Source organism: Carlito syrichta, unplaced genomic scaffold (genome assembly GCF_000164805.1).
Source record: "Carlito syrichta isolate Samal-C Ts95f unplaced genomic scaffold, Tarsius_syrichta-2.0.1 Scaffold315400, whole genome shotgun sequence".
Lineage (NCBI taxonomy): Eukaryota > Metazoa > Chordata > Mammalia > Primates > Tarsiidae > Carlito > Carlito syrichta.
Window position 1 is genome coordinate 858576 of NW_007259496.1, and position 22610 is coordinate 881185.

Consider the following 22610-nt stretch of genomic DNA (forward strand, 5'->3'; position numbering starts at 1 on the left):
TGGCCCTGAAGTAAGGAGTTAAGATCCCTGGGGATGATCTTGAGCCAATGGCAGCAGTGGACGACGCCCCAGCTTCTTGGGTACCTTCGGGACAGTGGGACGCTTGAGGAATTCTGCTCTGGGGCTACCTCATAACCATGGCAACACGCCCGTGTTGGGCACCTCCCTCCTGCCCTCTCTCCCTGCTTCCTGGAGTCACCTTCCAAACTGAAAGCCTGTGCCCAAGTTTTGGTCTCGGCTCTGTCCTGCAGATTAAGAGAAGTATACCTGGACTTTGTTGTCCTAAGCACAGGATGAATTCATTCAAGAAACACAGCTGGAAACACACCACACCAGGCCCGGGAGTCATCCAGAGAACAAACAGTTCCACCACCAAGCACCTGGGAGATGGTCAGGCACTAAATCCCTTTAGGGCAGGGAGGGCACCCAAGCAGTGTGTTGCTGAGCGGGCCTGCACACACAGGAAGGCCCCCCCTCTTCTCACACCCCAGAACAGTCTCTAAGGCCCAGCTTGCACTCAACACTGCTGCCACGTCAGATGCTGGCCAATTCCCAGCTCTCCCTCCCAAGCCTGGGCTCCGTTTTCCTCCCCTCAGCCTTCAGCATTGCCACCCACCTGGGCACAAAAGGCAGCCCCCTGTAGTCACCCAGGATTCAGTCCTTTCCCAAGTCCCATCCAACCAGCCACCCATCCTGCATCTTGAAGCTTGGGTCCTTTCCCCTCTGCAGCTCTACAACACTCCATCATGTGGATGAGCTGGCCGTAGCTTCCTGCACATTAATATTAGGCGTGTTGCAGAATCCTCCCGGCATGTCTCCTACAGATAGGCCGAGTACCTGCAGCACGGTGAACCTTGGACGCATGTTTCTCACTTGTTGGGTCCTCATTTATCCCCAGAGACATCCTTTACAACGGGGCATAGACTCAGCTCTGAACGAGACTTTACTATCGTCTAAAACGGTTTCAATTCATTGCAGTCTGGTTTTCCCTGGCACCCTTCTAAGTTCGGGGACCATTAGCTCGTTATTCGTTAAACCCTGATATGGGACCACCTGCCAGCCTCACCTTAGGCAAAGGTGAAAAAGTTTGATTATGATGAGCACCAGAAGCCAGCCACAAAAGGCCCACATATTGAATGGTTCCACTTATAGGAAGTGTCCGGAATAGGAAACTCCATAGAGATATCAGTGGCTGCCGGGGCTGGGGGAGTTTTGAGGGCAGGGGTGGGAGGAAATGGAGGGTGATGGCTAAAAGAGTATGAGGTTTCTTCATGGAGAGATGAAATGTCCTAAATGGATTGTGGGAGTGGGTGCACCCTTTGTGACTATACTAAAAACCACTGATGTATACCTTAAATGGATGAATTTTTCAGAAGGTCAATTATCTCAATATATCTCATTTTATATATATGTATAAAGTCTATCTACCTACCTACCTATCTAATTACAAGTGCTAGATGTCTTTTATTTTATCTTTTGAAATAGAGAGAAAAGGTCTCACTATGTTGCTCGGGCTGGTCTCGAACTCCTTGACCTCAAACGATCCTTCTGCCTTGGCCTCACAAAGTACTGGGATTACAGGCGTGAGCCACTGCTCAGCCTCATTACATATAATTTTTAAAAGGGGTGAAAAGGTGGCAATGTGAGGCATCAGGCCCAGTGTGGACATTGGAAGGGGAGGCCAGGGTGGGGTTCACTGCTTGAGGCACGCTCAGATGAAAAGCGCCATGACCAGAGGGAAGATGGGGTCTTGACCAGGGCCACCTTCCGTGGGACCAAAACGTTAGAAATCTTCAAATTTCCGAGTTGGGCTCGGTGGCTCAGCCTGTAATCCCGCGCCTTTGGGAGGCTGAGGTGAGTGGATTGCCTGAGCCCGCGGGTTCCAGACCCGCCTGGGCAGCGAGACCTCATCTCTACAATAAATCAAAAAATTAGCCGGGCTTGGTAGCGCATGCCTGTAATTCCGGCTACTCAGGAGGCTGAGGCGGAAGGATCTCCGGAGCCCAGCAGGTCGAGGCTGCGGTGGCCGGGAGCGGCCACTGCACTCCAGTCTGGGCGACAGAGTGAGACTCCAACTCAAAAACAAACAAAAAAGAAATCTTCAAATTTCCCAACTGCCGAAGCTCTTTGAACCCAAGTGGGAGGACAAATGACATGGAATCCACCATGGGACACATTTCCTGAACTGTAAGTCACCTTGTGTTCCATCATTAATTTTTTTATTATGTATATATATTTTGCATATATATATTTTTAATATAGGTAACAAAGGATTGAGATGAGCTCTACCAGTAGAGTCTTGGTTAAATAATTCATGGACTATCTAAACAATGGCGCATTATACAGCCATGAAAAGGAAGCACCTCCTTTGCACTACTGGGAAATGATTGCTGGCATAAATTGTTAAAGGGTTAAAAAGCAAGTTACAGAACAGTGTGTCTGACATGCTATCATTTGTATGAAAAATTAGAAGCTTGTAAATGCATAGAGTATCTTTGAAAGCTTATCAAGTCATTTGCCTCTGGGCAGAGAAGTCGCGGTCTGGGGTCTGGGGACAGAGAAGGCCTTACTTTTTACTTTCGACCTTGTTGTCCTTTCTGAATGTCCTTTTTGACATTCATGTGTATTACACATTCAAGTGTATATATGAGGGGTCCCCCCAAAATCCCAGAATTTATTTCTAAAAAATTGTGTATTTATTCCTCCATGTTTAAACTTTAGTCACCTTCAAAGTACTCTCCGTTTGATGCAATACACCTACTAAAATGCTTTTTCCACTGCTCCAAACAGTTTTTGAACTCATTCATTTTGATGCCTTTTAGTAATTCTGCCAGTTTTTGTTTCACCTCTTCTACATCCACAAAATGTTTCCCTTTGAGGACTTTTTTTATCCAGGGAAACAAAAAAGAGTTGCTCAGGGCAAAACTGGGTGAATACAGAAGGTGGGGCATAGGGGTCATGCATTTTTGGTCAAAAACTGCAGAATACTCAGTTCGGTATGGCCAAGTGCACTTGTAAATCACCCATCATGAAATGGGCAAATGTGTTGAAAGAATCTAAAAAAAAAAAAAATGTCATTGTGCTGAACGCAGTCTCTTACAATGCTAACTGGTATGCTGATGTCAATGGGTTCTTAGAATACTTACCTAGTGGGGTGAAGCCTGTACTACAAGGGACCTGTCCTCCCAAAGATAATTCCTGTTTTTGGAGGGGGTCCCCTCTCGTATAGTTAAACAAAACAAAAGATTATTCTAGGGCCTGAAGTTGACCTATGTGCTTTTTTTTTTTTTTCCAAGTCAGGCTCTTACTCTGTTGCCCAGGCTAGAGTGCAGTGGTATGATCACAACTCACTGCAGTCTCCAACTCCTGGGATCAGGCAATCCTTCCTCCTTAACCTCCCAAGTAGCTGGGACTACAGGCACGCACCACCCTGCCCAGCTATTTTTTAAAATTTCATTTTTGTAGAGATGAGGTCTTGCTATATTGCCCAGGCTGATCTCGAACTCCGGGGCTCAAGCAAGCCTCTTGCCTTGGCCTCCCAAAGTGCTGGGATTACAGGTGTGAGTCACCACACCCAGTCGATCTATGTACTTCTAGTACGTTGTTATGTGGTATTGTGCGAGTCACTTAATCTGCAACCTAGGTGCCTCATTTATAGAAGAGGTACAGCAATATTTCACCTGTGAGGAAGCAGGCATGTGGGAGAGGTCCCCTGGCCTCCTCCTAGCTCTGAGTACCTCTAGTGTCATATGACTGCAGCATAAGCAAAGACTGAGCCTCCCGGTACAGGGGCCCTAGGGACTAGGACTCTCCTTGGTGTTAGTTCTCTTTGAGCAAAGCTAAACACTGCTCCCCACCTGCAGTTGGTGAGGCCTGAGAAACCAATGCTAGACAAAGCTGCAAAGGCTGTAGGACTGTTTGAAACTTCCCCTTCTCTTGCTACCCTACCTGCCCCACCCTGCCCATCCACCCCATGCCTCCCTACAGTCTACCAATTTTTCCCTCCCCAGACACAAGGACACCTTGACCTTGACTTCCTCCCTTCCTCTTGGCACCAAAACCCGCTCCAGCAAGAGCGCTATCATTAGTCACTTCCTCCTTCTGCCTCCCCAGGGGTCTCCTCTTGGGGGCTTATCTTTGAGGAAAGAAGCGCTTGGCTTTGATAAAGGAATGCTAGGCTTCAGCAGGCAGAGAGAGGAAGGCAATATTCTCTCTACTCCTGAAATGCCAGCAAGGCTCTGGTGGGGACACCCTGAGACAGCGGCCCTGATGCTCTGTGAGGTTCATGTGCAAGGGAACCCAAGAGCGTGGCAGTGGTCCCCCACAGTCAGCTGACAGCTCAACACCAATTCCCGTTCTGGGGTTGTCACTGGGCATGTGCTGCTAACACAGACCAAAACTGATTAGACAGACGCAGGCTGGCGGCAGGCTCTGATTAAATGGCATTCCTCTTCTCCAAATGCCTTCTAATCCTCAAGCTGGCACCCCCTTCCAGTCCCTGCACCCCCGCAGCCACACCTCCGGGTGCTCTTCCCTTGGGTGTCTGCCTCCTACAAAGTGGCAAATCAAAGGCTGCAGACAGGAAAGGCATTCACCCTCAGTCTTGCTCACCCCTCCCCTCCACCCAGGGAGAGCTCCAGAAATTCTGTGCTAGAGTCATCGTCCCTTTCTCTGTCCATTGCCTCCACCCTGATAAGCAGACCACAGCGACGTTGTGTGTCTCCTGGATTTAGTGTCAATTTAGTCAGTGATCCACCATCTGCAAAGAGTCTCATTATTACCCCTTCCCCACTGCCCAGTCGCCCTGGTAAAGGCCTTCGGTCCCTTTGGTGAAGGATGGGAGACGGATGAGCAGTGTACGTTTTCAATAGTGTACACAGGTCCTACTTCAAGAGGCCTCTCCTTCATTCAGAGGGTTCTGGGTCTGTACGCTGGCTCAAGTCTGAGAAATGATTGAGGGGTCGTGACTTGTTTTTATGATTCAAGTTAGTCGTTTGTTCACTTGACCTAGAACACTTTCGCTTAGACAGATCAAGTCAGAATGTAGTAGGCTTCCCATTTATTTCACTTGGAGGAACAGCAGGATCAAAGTAGCCAGTGCCCTGGGTCTCCGTGAGTCAGACTGTTCTGATGGCTGCTTTGTGCCTGCTTGTCCCTACGGTAACCATTCAACTCTCTTTGGCGATTATGTGTTGCCACTTGGTCCCTGCCACCCTGGGATCCACTTAGGATCCCTCATCTTCCTCCCCATTCAATGGCAACAGGAATTCCTGTGACTTCCGAGAATAGTAATCCCAGAGTTCTTGAAGGGTACTGCTCTTGGTGAAAGGTCTTCAATGGCACATCTACCTGCACTTTCCAGCTTCCCTAAGCTGTGAGTGCCTTGCTCTGCAGCAGACAGAGGAGGTTCTGTGTTTTAACTCCGTTCACTGTGGACCATCTTTGAGTCTACATTTCAGCCAACCAACCTATGGGGACCAAAGCAACTCCATCTTGGAAGTAAATCAGCCATGTGGACTTCTGATTAACCCAGGATCAGGTTTACCTGTTGTTCCTCATGTAAGAGCATGTGCTCACCGTAAAGCCTGCCCTTAGATCAAACCAACCTTGATGAAGTCATACTTAACTGCAAATCCTGTCCTTAAGAAATTCCTACACCTTCCCTCTGAAGGACATGCCCTTTCCCTGTGGAACATAATCCCTGGGTCTGGTGGGTAACGGCACAGACATCTACCTGTCTTGTAGCTGTCCAAGACCACGCCATCACTGCCATCCAGAAACTCTGTCCCCATTAAACAGTAACTCCCCATGCCCCTGTTCCCCCATTTGTATATGGTAAGTTCCCCAACAAAGTCACACTATATGACAAACTAGATTTGTCTGTCTCATTCTTTGGTTTCTGGTCTCCTTCTGTGCTTGGGAGTCACTGTGCATATATGGTCTTTTTATAGAATACAGTCAGACTGTGAGAGCCTGTCTTAGCCCCTGAGTATGTTCTCAACCCTCTCACCATGACTGGGGCAGGCATATCCACAGTGAGTCCATCTGCCCTGCTGTCCACAGAGTTACACTTGCTCCCGAGGAAGGAGGTGACTCTGGTGACTTCCCGAGAAAGAATGGCTCCCATGGGCCATGCTGCTCAGAGCCATGGGAATGGGGACACCTAGCGAGCCCTCAGAGGGCAGGGCTGGTCCTGGCTCCCTTTGTCTTCCAGTCTCATGGCCTCCCTTCCAGAAACTCCCCGGGCTTCTTGAGTACCCTCGCCACTCTCTTTCGAAGAACCCCGTGACCTCTGCCCCCGCCCAGGCTGTGCCTGGGATTCCAGACCTTGTACATCTCCTACCCCAGAGCCACTTCCACTCACCCATCTCCATACGCCCTGCTCTGTGTGATAGGCCCATTCGTGCTTAGGCTCTGAGTGCCAATCTGGAGGGGCTCAGTAAATCTCTCACGCACAGGCCAGGAGGGACAGTGGAACAGTGGATACTGCCAGGACCACAAAGAGCCACCCAAACCTGGACTTTACATTTAGAAACTCAAACGGTGGTGACTTGGGGCTGCTCACTGTGTTCCCGGATCTCACATCAGGTGGCGGCCTCCTCAGGGGCCTGGTACCGTGGCAGTTGAGTTCAGGGGAGGCCCCCTGACAAGCAGCACCCTCCTTAGGACATGGCAACGGGTGTCGTGAGGTTGCCTCGGCTGTAGGCCTGTCAGTTCCCTTCCGATTCTGCATGAAGTGAATGCTCCATGCCCTGTCCTAGGCCCAGAAAATGAGGCCTGTCACTGCCTCAAAGGGCCTATGAGCTACATGGGGAGAGGATACTGACACCCCTACCAGGTGTGATAATAAATAGAGTAGGCGGGAAACAGCCCAAGCATCCATTGATGAATGATGGATAAAATGTTGTCTACATATACAAATGGGGGAACAGGGGCATGGGGAGTTACTGTTTAATGGGGACAGAGTTTCTGGATGGCAGTGATGGCTGTACAACAATGCTTAATGACACTGAATTGTACACTTAATGGTTAAAATGGTAACATGTATATTATGTATATTTACCGTGGCAAAAAAAAAAAAAAAAAAAAACAACCCTAAAAAAAGTTGTGAACATATTACGAAGGGCTCTTGGGCAGCAAGGGTCCTACGGGAGCAGAGAGGGACTACCCAGGAAGGTCCAAATCCTAGGACTCCCAGGTCCCCGCCTGCCCTTGGCCTGTGTATGGAAGGCGGCTTCCCGCACTGCTTGGCCCCAACCTCCCCGTTTCAGGCTTAGCTCTCTTACTCACCCACATCCATGTTTGGCTCCAGCCCCATCTCGGAGCTAGGACCTCAGACAGCATCTCCGTAAATCTCTTATGTGATGTTTAATAACCCTCCCAGCAAGAGCAAGGAAGGCTGCAGGGTACCCACTGTGTGCAGGGTGCTCAGGACAACCCATGCACTGCCTCACTGGGTCTTCACAGCCACTTTGGGAGGCACTGTCACCTGACTCACAGACAACATAGAGTTGTGAGTTGGGTCAGATATGAACCAGCAGCACCAGGTCCACACAGCACATCTCTCCTTCCCAAAACACACATTTCCAGAATGTTGCTCTAGCTTGCAAATATCTTGAAATGTTACTTTGCTTTTATGATTTTAAAAATGCATGCAAAGTCAATACAAGTGCTATCTTGGTGGGGGTATCTCTCTCCAGTGGAGCTGAGCTCTGTCTTCTTATAGGACAGAGAAGCAGGTCATTAATCCCTCTTCGGTAGGATAGTCCTTCAAATACAAGAAAACTGGTCCCCACCCACTCCCCAAGTCCACATCCATCTACAGCAACATTTCCAAGTCTTTCAACTCCTTTTCATATGTTGTGATTTGAGTTCTCATACCACCTTGCTAATTAAGTCCCTGCCCTTGAAAAATATTTACAATCCATAGAAGAATTAATATGAAGAAACTGAACAAAATCCAGACAAAATAAGACTATTTATAATAACATAGTATTAAATGTTGTGGTTCAGACTAGAAGGGAGAAGACAGAAGAGGCTTAACACGTAGGGAAGACCTCAGCATCCCAGAAGTTCTGAGGCTGCACCCAAGGAGGGTCCGCATCCCACCTGGGCCCTTTCTGCTGTTGGTGGGAGGTGAAAGAGCCCTCTCCCCCCGGCAGCTATGCTGCTGTACCTCGAAATCCCTCTGGGGACCGGCAGCTGAGTGGATCGGGCCCTCCCCTAGTTCGATTTTCTTTGATTTTTCTATCCTAGGGATGAAGGTGAGCTATTTTTAGGGTAGAGGCTGGTGTAAGTAAGGAGTTGCTATAGCGACAGCTGGCGGTTACAAACCAGGTCTTGATATAGTTCCCAGTCATAAATAAATCCCAAAGTCGAGCCTGAGGAAGAATGCGGCCTTAGAGGATGGGACTTCCCCACCCACTGGGGTCCCCGCTGGCTGTCTTCACTATGTGGCATTAACAGGCTGCACTCGAATCTTGCTAGTGGGGAAATGGATCAGGACTTGAGACGCTGGGCAATGCCCATCAGAGCAGGGGCTTTACGGAGGTTGGATTCAAAACCTCAATTACACCTGCATTTGTACAGAGCTGGAGGGTGGGCAGAAGTGGGTTGGCATGCAGTGCCGGGCACCAGGTTAGGAAGCCTGGGGAAGTGGAGACATGCCACCTGCTTACAGAATCAACAGGGAGGCAGGACACACACACATTATACACAGCAGACGCCACATGATCTTACTCTTACTCTGGCTACACATGTGCGCACCCTACTACCAGCAATCCTAGCGTAAGTCCAACAGAAAGGCACACATGCATACAAGAAAGTACACAGCAGCACTCTGTCAGAGCCCCAGATCAGGAACCGAGATGTCCATCAACATCTGGATGGATGTGTGAGTCGTGGTACGTGCAGTAATGGCGCGTTCTGCAGCAATGTAAGTGGGTGAATTTCGACTCCATGCCTGGACGCACCTGCACCTCATAACATTCAAGTGGAAGAAGCCAGACAAATAAATCAATATCACATAGAGTTGAAAAGCAGACAGTGCAAATCTTGAGGGGAAGGGCTGGAAGGGGATATGAGAGGATTCTGGGTGCTGGTTACTGGAGTGTGCTCAGTGTGTGAAATTTACCACCAATGATCTGTGCTCTTTTCTGTATGCTTATACATTAGTAAACATTGCTTTAAAGGTTTTAAAAAGCTAGCACTGTCTTGTTAGCTACGTATCTAAAAAGGGATACCGAAAGGTGTTCTGCGCTGGAGGCATTTAAGACAGACCTGCTCATGGGGGACCAGCACCTCCAAGAAGGCCAGGACCCAAGCCCCTCAGGGCTGCAATGAGTGCAGAGGCAGAACTAGCAGTCACTGGTGGCCCACTGTGGATGCCAAGCCCTGGAAGGCAGGCTGGCATAGCAGGAGACCCGAGCTAAGCTGCCTCTGAGTGGGGAGACACTGGAAGAGCTAAGAAGGTGAGGATGCCCCTTGGGGATTCCTAGCCCACAGGTGACCGCCTGAAGACAGGTGTTCCTCCTCCTGTGATACCCACTGGACATCCCTCCGCAGGGCCACCGACCATGGCTGCTCAGAGGTTGCCTCTAGACTGCAGCCACTCCTGCTGCCCCTTCTCACCGGCCTTGGCTATTCTGTGACCAAAACCAGGGCTGGTCAGGCTAAACCTCCCAGGAGAGAACAGCAGGGAAGGCAAAGGGGTCTTCTGGTCTAGATCCCCTGGGACCCACAGGCCAACCCGGGACAGCAGCCAGAGTGTGGGTGAGGAACATAGCAGAGATGGGGTGTTCTTATGTCATGGCAGGAGAGGGACCCACCTCATGGATCTGTTTGGTGGGAGCCCTATGGAAGAAGGTGCCATCTACCTCATAGATACCATCCTGCCTGGGAATGGGCTGAGAGACTCTTCTCTTCTTCTGCAGGTTGCCACCTGTGACTGATGCATCTCTTGACCTTGCTGTGCCTCAGTGTCCCCATCTGTAGGGAAACACCACCCCCACCACCTACTTTTCCTACCTTAACAGAGTTATCCAATGTGAAAATATCGTAGAAGCCATGCCATGTAACATCATCACTGGTAGCTGGCAGTGATGTCCTCACCCAAGCCAGTGCTCAGGGTTCTGCTGCATTCTGGCCTCAGCCTGCCTTCCCAGACTGGCCTCTCCCCTGCATCCCTAGATGATGCTCTCTCTCTAGCCCCTTATTCCTCCTGGCCCGGCTGCTGCATGGCCTCTCGCCTCTCACATCTGTCTCTCAGGCAGGGGACACGGCGAGGCCCCTGTAGCCTATGCTGGTGTCATACAGCTCACAGAAACAGGGCTGCCATCGCAGGAAAGTGCTGCCTCTGAGAACACCTTCAGCCCCTCTCTTAGGGGCCATGGAGGAAAAGGTGCAGCTGAATCCCTGGAAGACATCTGCTCACACAAGACAAGCTGCCCATGGCCACGCACGGCAAAGCTGAGCTGTCCCTACACCCCGGACCCTCAGAATGTTCTTTCCCTGCTCAGATCCCTTTGGTGAGTGCCAGTTTCTTTTCTTTTCTTTTTTTTTTTTTTTAAGTGAGAAAGCAGTATTTATCGAGGACAGAAAAGCCCCCACAGTGGGAGGGGACCCGAAGGGGTTGCCCTGAGTGCCAGTTTCTTACAGCTCATACTCTCCAGCCTGGCACTTGAGGTTTCCAAAACCCTGGCCCTGCCTTCTCCTTCCAGACTTTTCTTTAACAACTTTGTCTCCCAGGTCTGCACCCATCCAGCCTCACCCACGAGGTCCAGGGCAGATGCCACCCAACTCGCACGAAGCCCAGAGCATTTGACATCACCCATTACTTGGGGCCTCCTCTTTAGCCAGGCATTCCTTATCCCCTGCCCCCAACTAAACTCAAGCTGCTATAGACACATGTTTCCCATCTTCACCTCATTTCAGGGCCAGCATAACATACAAACATAATAAATATATTTATCAGACTGATTAGTCTGTTGGTGTTTGTCTTATCCAATGAGATGCAGCCAGACACACATCGTAGGAGGGGTGTGTCAGCTTGGTAAAGTGCCCGCCCTTCGCGGTCTATTCCCATGCTCAACACAGAGTCCCAGGGGCCAGTCTGGAGTTCGCCTGTGCACCTGAGGCTGAAATCATACATCCATCTCTCTATGTAACGGACTCTTCTCCAACTAAGTCATATTTTTAAATCCATAGAAATGGATACCTCAATTTCAAGAAAATAGCTATTTGTACACGAAAGCACCAATGAGTCTCATTTTAGTCTAAATTTAAAATGTCAGAGTTTTCTGAAAGTGAGTCCACGTATAGTGACCACAGAGCTCTAGGGAATGTGGAGGTAGACCAAAGTCCCAGGATGACCTCAGAGCCAGGGGCCTCATCCCAGCCCTGGGCATCCCTCCCTCTGTACCTCGTGTCTAAAGGAGCCACAGCTACACATGGGAGATGCTCAACCCACTCCCTATCATTTGCTTAATCAGCAAATCATTATTAAGTGCCTAGTGTGGATCAAATTCCATGCTAGGCTATATCAGTTAGGACTTTTTGTTTTTTGAGTCAGGGTCTCACTCTGTTGCCCAGGCAGGAGTACAGTGGCATGGTCATGGCTTGCCACAGCCTCAACCTTCAGGGCTCAGGTGATCCTTCCGCCTCAGCCTACTAAGTAGCTGGGACTACAGGTGTGTGCTACCATACCCGGCTAAATCTTTGTAGAGACGAGGTCTCACTATGCTGCCCAGGTTGGTCTTGAACTCCCAGGCTCAAGCCATCCTCCTGTCTGGGCCTCCCGGAGATTACAGATGTGAGTCATCATACCCAGCATCAGTTAGGATTAGATTTGTCTGCATTTAAAGGAAAATCTAAAATAACAGTGGCTTGAGGAAGAAAGAGGTTTATTTTTCTTTTGCATAAAGGATACCTGATAGGTAGGCAGTTCAGGATGGCAACTCCATAATGGTAACCCAGCCTCCTATCTTTATTCTTCTCTATCTTCAGTATGTGGTTTTTATCCTCAGCAGTCACTTACAGGTCCAAGATGGCTGCTGGAGCTCCAACCATCACATCTACACTCATAGCCGGGGTGGGGGTGGGGGGGAAATGTGACAAAAGGGGACTCACCTCTCCCTTCTTTTAAGAGGCTTGCTTATAAGTCCACATAACATTTTCATCTTTAGCTCACCGAACAGTTTGGTCACATGGCCTACCAAGCCACACACATTGCCACACAATAAAAACTGGGGTCTTATTATTGAAGAAGACGGGAAATGTAAATACGGGTAACAACCAGCCACCTGTCGCAGACAGAGAAAGGAACGAGACATCGTTTCCACACCCAAGGAGTTTAAAGAGATGCCCCTGTAGACTGATCCGATACTGTCTTGAGTTATTGTTTTACTGCAAAAATGGGTGGGATGGTTGCAGGTACCAGAGTGCCCAGGAAAGTCTGGAAAAATACCTGAAAGGGTAGTGAACTAGAGGAGGAAGACAGCAGGAAGGGCATCTCAAGTGAGGGAGAAAGCACACTCAGCCCATTCTTGGGGCTGGAAGGGAACCCCCACAACCACATGAAGGGGGAGGAGAGACTCTTTAGAGCCTCCTGCAAACTCCTCAGGAGCCATTGGAATCTAGGCCTTAGCATTCAACACCCAAACAATGCAGAGGTGGATGAGGGACTGCCAAAGTCTGGGCCATAGAAATCTCTAGAAGGGCAGCTGCAGGGTCTCACTGTTGGTTGTTTGGGAGAAAACCCACTTTTCCTTCCATCTGCTGCCAATAAACCAGCCCCTGGTCAGGATGGATGTCCAAGAGGGATGCTTTTCGCTGGGCAGGTGCCCATGGAGAACACACCTGTGCAGTCTGGGCAACTCCTTTATGACGTGCCAGGCCCTCCCTGCCACAGGAACGTTCTCCTGGACCACGTCCTCCTCCTCCTGTTCCCTTCCTGCCATTGCCTGGCTGTCTCACTCTGTAAGGCCTGCTCTTGCCCAGACATCTGCAGACTCTTTTGGTCCATGCTTCCTCTTTCTCTGTGGCACTCTCTGTTCGTGTATTCACGGAGACAGACAGGAAGCAAGATTTGTTCTATCTGTTAAGCATCTACGATGGGGTACAGAACTTGGATGCTGGGAATACGGTTCTGAACTAGGACCAGAACCAGGGAAACAGAACACGGTGCTGAAATTCCAGCAGGGATGAGGGGGTCAAAACCAAGCTGGAGTCAGGATGATAAACAGAGTGCTGGCTTGAAGGAACCCCAGCTCCAGAATGCCTCTTCTGTGTCCCCTGAGGGTTCACAGGGCTACGCTCCATCCTCTGCGGGTTCTGTGCTTGACCTGGCCACACCTTCCTGTCACTTTCACCCAGGGACAGGGCCACAATGAGGCAAGTTCTAGCCTCTGGGCAACACTGGGCCATAAAGTATCCATGGCAGCCGTGGATTTTCGGAGCACACCCGATCCCCGCCTGTGTCCTCCAGCCACTCTAAGAGCTGACACAGGGATTTAAGGGAATAGCATTGATGACGAATGGGAGCAAAGTGGCGCCCATGACCTTGCTGCTGACACACTGGCATTTTCTGCAGCCTGTAGCAAATCTCACAGGAAGCAGACGGCCCTTTACTTTGGTCCTCAGGCATCAGAGGTGTACTGAGGCCAGACAGATGGTGTCCTTTAAAGAAAAGGACTTGGTCTCATCTTGACCAAGAAACACATCCCTGGAGGGAAGTGAGCCTCGCAGAAGCCTGAGCTGCTGAGTGCGCAAGACCCAGAAGAGAGTCCAGGGCACTTGGGCTTGGGGATACCAGGCTCTCCTCCCAGACCCTCTCTGTTGGGAGTCAGGGTTTCCTTTCCTGGAGACTCAGTTTGGAGATGGAGGAAGAAAGATACCCTCTCAGTGGAGCTGAAAACACTTAGAAATTAAAGCTGCTGGGTGCGGTGGCTCATACCTATAATCCCAGCACTTTGGAAGGCCGAGGCGAGAAGATTGCCTGAGCCCATGGGTTCAAGACCAGACTGGGCAAGATGGCAAGACCTCATCTCTACAATAAATTTAAAAAAAAAGGTGGGCGTGGTGGCACACCTTAGTTCCAGTTACTTGGAAGGCTGAAGCAGAAGGATTGCCTGAGCCCAGCAGGTCAAGGCTGTAGTGACTGTGAGCGTGCCACTGTACTCCAGCCTGGGTGACAAAGTGAGAATCTAACTCAAAAAAAAAAAAAAAAAAAAGAGAGATTAAAGCTAAAGAGAACAAGTGAGAACTACAAAAGCAACATCTTATATTAACTATAGTTTCTTATTTTCTGTATTTCTAATGCTCTGGCATCCTATAAAGGGACAGCACCTCCCAAGGCTAGCCTTTCTCAGAGATGACTAAGGAGCCACTTTTCACATGCAAACTAACCAATCCAGAGCCCAAGCTGTGACCCACCTTCTCCATCTGGCTCTCACGCTCTGGGAGGCATCATTTTCCTACCCTGATCACCCCAGGGCCAGGTACCAGACAACTAGAGACAGCCCTATTACCCCCAGAGTCTGCCGAAATTATTCAAACTGGCCGATTCCACATCTACTGACCCTGCCTTGCCTTATCTTCCCTTTAGAAACCACAACAAAGGTTCCTGCCCATACTTTCACCTTCTCTCTACCTCCCAATCTACCCTGGTGCTCCCCTCCATGGTATGCCCCTCTCCACTTGGGAACTTTGACTAACAAACTCTCTTTCCAATGGCAGCCGTTCCCTGATGTTTGCCTCACCATACCTGAATAATAATAAAACCTACAATTTAAAACACATCTCCCAGCCTAGGCAACATAGTGAGATCCTAATTTTTTTAAGTTAGCTGAGTGTGGTGGTACATACCTATAGTCCCAGCTACTGGGAGAATGAGGCAGGAGGATCTCGTTTGAGTCTAGTAGGTTGAGGCTGCGGTAAGCTATGATCATGCCACTGCGCTCTAGCCTGGGCGACAGAATGAGATCCTGTCTCTAAAAAAGATTAAAAAACAAAATAGGAAAATAAAAGAACACAACCATATCTCCCTATTGTGTATACCTGGCGTCTTCCTTTCTATTTGCTTTGTACTGGCAGACATGAAAACTTCTCTATTTATATATATATATTTTTCTCTCAATACATTGTTTGTCAACATAAATGTCTTATGGAAAACAGGCATTTAATTCTGACTCATGGAGAATTTCTCAGAAACCCCTGATGGAGCCCACTCTTCCTGAAATGATTTCCCCAGGTCTCCTTTTCATAAGTACTGAGTAGGGGAGTACTTTCATAAGTACTGACAGTCAACACTAGGCCATGAGGAATCTGGAGCTCAGAGTTCAGCAGGCAGGGGTATTGTTCTCTGGTTGTTTCAGGCTTATCTCCCCAGGAAAACAGAAAGTTCTTGAAAGGGAGGAACTAGAAATTATTTGGATTATAGATATAAAAGCTCTTATAGGAAGGCTGCAAACAGACTAAACTGAGCCTAGTAGTCTTATCACTCATTTGTTGTTCATTTATGAAATCACTAGTAGCAGATTTGTTATCTCGTCCAGTCAAAAGTAGGACCCAGCCCGGCATTTTAGTTATGTGACTCACCAGAACTCCCTCCTGAATCTGCTTTGAATCCTCATCCTTCCTTCTATGTCAGAATGCCAGAAGGTAAGAACGCCTCTCTGGTGAGACTGGACACCCAGACACTCCCCTAACACAATCGGTGTTTTCTGGAAGCTGCTGTATTTCTCAATTCCGGGGGTGGGGGTGGGGAGGAGCTGCGTTCTCACTGGATTCCTCTATTCCCAGCAATGTCTGACCAGGAGTGGAGATGCTACCTCCTGGATCCTTGCACCCTGGACCAGCACCACTGTCATGAGATACCTGTTGGAGGCCACCAGTTCCCAGGGCCTGGGCTAAGAATACATGGTGGTACAAGAAGTCATCTTGGCCCTCAGGGAACATTCATGCTAATTTGTTCTCTTTTTTTTGAGTCAGGGTCTCACTTTGTCACCCAGACTGGAGTGCAGTGACACACTCATGGCTCAATACAGCCTCGACCTCCTGGGCTCAGGCAATCCTTCCACCTCAGCGCCCCAAGTAGCTGGGGCTACAGGCATGTGCCACCATGCCTGGCAAATTTTTTGATTTTTTTATAGAGACGAGGTCTCACGATGTTGCCCAGACTGGTCTTGAACTCCTAGGCTAAAGCAATCCTTTCGCCTCAGTCTCCCAAAGAGCTGGGATTACAGGCGTGAGCCCCATGTCTGGCCTCATGTTGATTTGTTCTTGAGAGTATTTGGACTTTGCACATTTTTTCTTCTCAATCACTAAAAGACAAACTATTACCAAAGGACAGACCTCATCTTGCTCTCTAAATTACCAAGCTCTTGATCTCATTGAGAAATCGGAAGTCCAGATGATAATCCTTGGATGCCAAGCCTTTCTGGACCCACAGACATGCCCTGGGCTGGGTCTTATCCCAGAGAGAGTAGCAGGGGCTGCCAACGCCCAGAGTCACCAAGCCGTGGCAGGCTTTTCTGTCTTCATCCAGAGTCAGTGTTTTCAAAAATTTAACCTCTTTCATGAATCTTCTTTCTCCTCTGTTTATTTATTCCTTCCACTGGGCTCTGCCATCTTGTCCTATTATCTTTAAACATGCTCAGACATCCGCGATCCCAGAATTGTTTGTACACTTTCTGGCTTCTCTCTCGGAGTCTGGGCTGTCCAGAGGAAAACTGCTCCCGAAATCACGTCGCACTCGTGGTCTTGTTTTCACAGCCCCCAAGTGCACCTGTGACAGCATACACCTGACTGGCTGTCTCCATCAGCGCACTGTTCAGACGCTTCGCCCCTGTTCAGGCAGTTAGTTTGATCCTCCTGCCTTGCACCGTGCTGGGAGCAGGACAGCAGCTTTGGGCAACTTCGATGGTGGCAGAAGAGGGAAAGAAACACCCAATAGTGACAGCCCCCACTGACATCCGTCTCCTTCAACCCTCACCTCAGCCTTTGAGGTGTCATTGGACAGATGGGAAACTGAGGCATAGGGAAGGTGAGTGTCCTTCATGAGGGAATGCATTTGAGCCACTTTACTACACTGCCACCCTGTTAGGTGACAACTGCCTGACTTACAGAGTAACTCAGGGAGAGCTTGGGGAGCAGTGCATGTGGAAAGGCTGACCACTCCTGGCACCTGTCATCTACATACAGGGGCCTTGTCCAGGGGCTGCCAAGGACTGACAGCGACGCAGGAAAGACAGGCAGATGGGTGATGTGTTCTTCTGGGCATGGCTTACAGCAGGGCAGAAGGGAAGAGGCAGGTGGGCCTCACTGGCTCCCTAGCTGGGAGACAGAGAGTTCCTACATTGTGTGAACACTCGTCCCTCGATCCTAAACACTTCTGCTTTTGCAGTGGAAAATCCATCCCAAACAGGGTCTAAAATAGGGTTAGGGTTAGGGTTAAAGACCCCTCTTCACAACTATCGTAACACTATAAGAAAGGAATTGGAAGTAGTGGGAAACTTCCAGGGGAGGGTGGGGCGCACCTCATCAACAAGGATACCTACGTAATGAACATTTGTATACCGAACCCTGAATTGTACCCCACATAAAATAAAAATTAAAAAATTTATTAAAAAGAAAAAGAAGACCGGTCTTCACAAATTAAGATGCTGTGTCTCTAGGAGCCTTCTGCGTGGACGCAAATTTGGCAAAAATAATGGTCATCAGGGCAGGGTGGCTGGGTGGGAGGATGGATTCCGATCCCCGCTCCATCCTCACCCCACTGTGTTCATGGGCAAGGCCCCAGTCCTCAGTCCATCTGTCCTTTTCTCAAACACCCCAAGGGGCTTCATCTCATATAGGTAAAATCTGGAGTCCTCCCCATGGCCCGCAAGATGGCGTATAAACGGGCTGCTGTGCCCAGCCATCGAGGCCTCGTCTACCAAGCATTTGACTCCGTTTCCTGCCATCCAGCCCCACAGGCCTTTTGGTGTCCCTAAAACACACTGAGTCCTCCCACCTCAGGGCCAGCCTCCCCATCTCTTGGAAGGACCCGAGCACAGGTACCCACGCGGCCCTCTCCCCATCACCTGGCAAAGCCACCCCTAGTCCTGCCTCCACCTTGTCACCATTAGCCTGACCTTACAATAAAAATGAGTTCATCTATCAAAACAAGCCAGGCACTGGCTGGGCATGGTGGTTCACACCTGTAATCCCAGCACAATGGGAGGTCGAGGCAGGAGGACTGCTTGAGCACAGGAGTTTGAGACCAACTTAGGCAACATAGTGAGACCTCGTCTCTACAAAAAAAATCAAAAAAATTAGCTGGGCTTTGTGGTACATGCCTGTAGTCCTAGTTACTTGGGAGGTTGAGGTGAAAGGACTGCTTTAGTCCAGGAGTTTTGAGGTTGTGAGCCATGATTGGGCCTCTGCATTCTAGTGGCAGAGTGAAACTCTTGACTCAAAAGGAAAAAAAAAAGAAACAAACCAGACACAAAAGGACAAATACCATATGATTCTATTTCTATGAGGGCCTTAGAGTCGTCAGATCTATAACCAGGAAGTCGAATGGCGGCTGCCAGGGGCTGGGGTGAGAAAGAGTAGGGAGTCTGTTTTATGGCGACAGTGTCTCAGCTGTGGATGATGTAGAATTCTATGGATGGAAGGTGCTGATGGCTGTACTGGAATGGGAATGTACTTAATGCTGCTGAACTGTACACTCAAAAATGATGGAAGATGGGAAATTTTATGTTATGTATTAGGTTGATGAATAAGTTTGCAGTGTTTGTTTTTGGCATGGCAGCACTGCAGTATTGGGAGTTTATCATTTGTCATTTGGAGTGACAATGTTGTGCTTGTGCATATGCCTCGCATTCATTCTGCAGATAAGAAGAAAGTCAGTGCTATTTTGTGGGCTAAAGAAGATGGAATGTCAAGTGGAAAAAACTGAACGTTTCCGACATTCTCTTCTGTTTGAGTTTAACAGAGGAGGAAAGGCAGTGGAGGTGGCTTGAAACATTTGTGCTGTGTACGGGAAGAATACCATTGGGGAAAGCACAGCAAGAACATGGTTTTTTGTTTCCAAGAGGGCCATTTTGACCTGAGTGATTTTGCACGTTCAGGAAGACCATCAGGCTTTGATGAAGACCGTTTAAACGCTTAATCCACAATGATCCACGTCAGTCAACCCGAGGATTGGCAAATACAATGAACTGTGATGAGTCAACCGGTATGCAACATTTGCATTCCATGGGCAAGTGAAAAACACTATGAACTTATGCATCAGCCCAATATATCCTATCATAATTTTTTTAAAAACCCTCATTTTCTGTCCACCCTCATTAGGCCTTGTGACCCTTGAGGGTGCACGTGTCTCTTGCTCACTCAACGCTGTGTTACCAGTGCAGGAACAGCGGCCAGCACACAGACGCTGGGAACGCTGGTGAGACTGGCAGACCAGTGGTCATTGTTGAACCTGGAAAATGAGTACACATATACTATTCTCCCTGCTTCTGTATATGCTTGAAAATGTCCATTATAAAAAGGTAGACAATGCTTGAAAATGTCCATTATAAAATGGTAGACAAGCGGGCGTGGTGACTCACGCCTGTAATCCCAGCACTCTGGGAGGCAGAGGCAAGAGGATTACCTGAGCTCAGGGTTCAAGACCAGCCTGAGCAACATGATGAGACCTCATCTCTACAAGAAATTAAAAAATCAGCCGGACATGGTGGCACATACCTGTAGTTCCAGCTACTTGGAAAGCTGAGGCGGAAGGATCACCTGAGCCCAACAGGTCAAGGCTGCGGTGGCCGTGAGCATGCCACTGCACTCCAGCTTGGGCAACAGAGTAAGACTCCAATGCAAAAAAAAAAAAAGACACATATATTGGGATATTCTGAGACAAACCCAATTGGAACACCTGCAGCCAGGCCAGCAGATAGGCAGCTAGAGGCAGCACAAGGATCATAAAAGGAGAGGATGAGTGGGCGGTGGGGAGGGTTGCATGGGGGTTGCAGAGGCTAAGGGTACATCCCCAGAGCCATGGGCTCTGCTTGCATTAACAGGGCACGAGAGCCGTGGTAGGCAGTATTGGGGTGATCTGGATGTCACGGGCAAGGACGGACGCTGATGTTCTGGTAAAGAAGTCATAGCACAATCACACCGAGCAGGCTCCCAGGAATAGGAGGCTAATGTGAAAGCCAAGAATCATCAGAAGCTGTGGTCTCCAGCCTTCCTCAGACCCTAGCCACACAGGATGAGATGCCAGCTTTCTGATACACCCCTCTGACTTGTGTCCCCCGTGCTGGCTCCAAAAAGATCTTAAAAGACTCTACATTTAATTACTCCCCGAGAACTGCAGAGGTGGAAATGCGACCTCAGCCAATTCTCTTTGATCTGATTAGCATAATCCTTTCCTAATCTTCCTTTTCCATTTTTATTATTATTGCCACATACTCTTTGTCGACATAATCTGGAGCTCTCTTTTCCAAAGAGGCTGAAAGAAAGGCTTAGTCAAGATCATCCCTTGTCTAGCGCCCGGGGCATAAAAACTCTGCATGCGAGACGCGCCCCCTGCCTGGCTCTGCAGTGAGAGGGACGGTGCTGAGCGCTCTGTGAGTCAGAGCTTCCTGGGAGGATTCTGTCACGAGGCAGAATGGTTCACATCTCCAGCGAGAGTCACACACCTCCCAGTGAAAATGCCATCCTCAGGCAAGCACAGGTAGACTCAGTGACTGCTGGTCTGCTGGGCCTGGCTTTTCTCTTTTGGTGGTTCTGGATAGTCAAGAGGCCAGGGAACAGTGTGTGTGTGTGTGTGTGTGTGTATGTATGTGTGTGTGTGTCGAGTGCACACATGTGTGTGAATGTATGTTAATGTGCCTGTGTGAAGGTACAAGCATGGGTGTACATGTGTAAGCAAGTGTGTGCCTGTGTGTGAGTAGATGTGCATGTGTGTGCATATGTAACAAAAATGTATCTCTTGACCCAAAGAATCACAGGGAACCCACCAGGTGAAATACGATGCATCTTGTCCCTATGAATTGAATCCTCCCTGAATTGGGCCAGAGGGGACAACGGTTCCTAGAAAAGGCTGATACAGCCACAGAAGAAACTAGGACAGTGGGATCCATGCTGCCTGCTTGGTAGGCTTTATTTGGGGAGAAAGGGAGAATAAGCAAGAGACAGGAATTTTCTGATCCCTCGCCGAAGCTTTCTTAGGGAGAAGGAGGCCTCATCTAAACTCTCTTAGCTTCAGGAGCAATGGCGTGAAGGAGAGGGTACCACTGAGAGGGAGTTTACAACACTAAATCCTGCAGCAATCCTTCCCAGAGATCCAGGAACAGCCCTGGAGTGGGGTATCTTCCAGCCATCAAATACATAACCAGTGCTTCTTTATGGAGAACCCATGATGCTGCAAGACCTTAGGGATGGTGCTCAGATAGAGTGTTCTCTTTCAGACACGGTCCCTGCTCATGAGCTACCGGCAGATCACAGAGCAAGTCACTGGGGTAGTTTTATAGGTCTTGAGAAATGGGTGAGGTTTAGACAGGCAGGGAGTTGGGAGGCAAGGTTTGGTTGACACTCTCAAATGTTTTTCTTCACTCAGTATATCCACGCCCAGCTCGCTCTGCAGGGCTCACACCTTCCACCCAGCCTAGCTCTTGGCTCTTCTTCCTGAGACTCTAGCCAAACTCAGACATATGACAGATCCAGATCCCTGGGGTCTGGCCACCTAAGAGTGGCCTCAGCACAAGCTGGGGCTGCAGATTCTCTGCTTCTTCCCAGATTCCAGAGGGAGGCTCTGGAGGGAGCCCTAGTTTTCCTGACCATGTAGTCAGAACTGGCATTTGCATCCAAGCTCTTACAAAACTTGATTGAGATGCAAATATTATTTTTGCTCTCAGAGGTGTAGGAGACGGGATGACAGCCAACTTCTAAACACAAGGGAAGAAACCACTGTCTGGCACATAATAGGCTTTTAATAACGGGCCCGTCTATCCTCATTAGCAAAACCAGATTTTTAGTTAATCATAGGTTTGAATTTAATTCTATGGTAAATGAGTGTCTATTACTTAATTGTTTAAAACAAGAGTCACTTTAAGACCATAGTAAAGACTCCCAAGTCTAGGAAGTCCATCCTGTCTCTTCTGGGTCAGACCTGGGCATCTGATTCCCGTGTAAATCCGCCTTTGCACTCACTCAATTAGATATTGCTCTGTAGTTTTTTTAATGGATTTTTCTCCTTCACAAGACTGAAAATTTCCTGAATTCAAGAACGACTGTCTTCTCTGCTTGCTCTCCACATAGTACTCAGCATGATACAAAGCCTGGCAGAGGCTTCCAGAAGTGCTGGTTGAACTGGATATAGCAAGAGATACAGGTAGATTTGAGATTTTTCTTCTTCTTTTCTTCCTATTCCAGTTTTCATTTACTGCCCAGATGGTTTACCATTATTACACATAATATTTTGTCACTTAACGCATCACATGTCATCCAGGGGACATGGTTTTATGCGTCTCTCAGTTTCTTCAACTTTATTCATCCACTGGGCTGTGTCTTCCTGACTCTTATGAGACTGAGCTGATAAATAGCAGCATTGGAGCAGGGGTGGGGTGGGG

The 22610-nt window shown here is 48.9% G+C and overlaps 1 protein-coding gene across 3 annotated transcripts in view; it reads right to left on the reverse strand.

Moving 5' to 3' along the window:
• Positions 1-22610, reverse strand: part of PRKAG2 (protein kinase AMP-activated non-catalytic subunit gamma 2) — a 328475-nt gene that overhangs the window by 161200 nt on the left and 144665 nt on the right. The window contains exon 2 of one of the 3 annotated variants that reach the window (XM_008072703.2): positions 11130-11135. The exons of the other annotated variants lie outside the window; for them this stretch is intronic. Within the exon in view, the coding sequence (XP_008070894.2) occupies positions 11130-11135 (6 nt within the window). The remainder of the gene's footprint in view (positions 1-11129; positions 11136-22610) is intronic. 3 annotated transcript variants of the gene reach the window in all.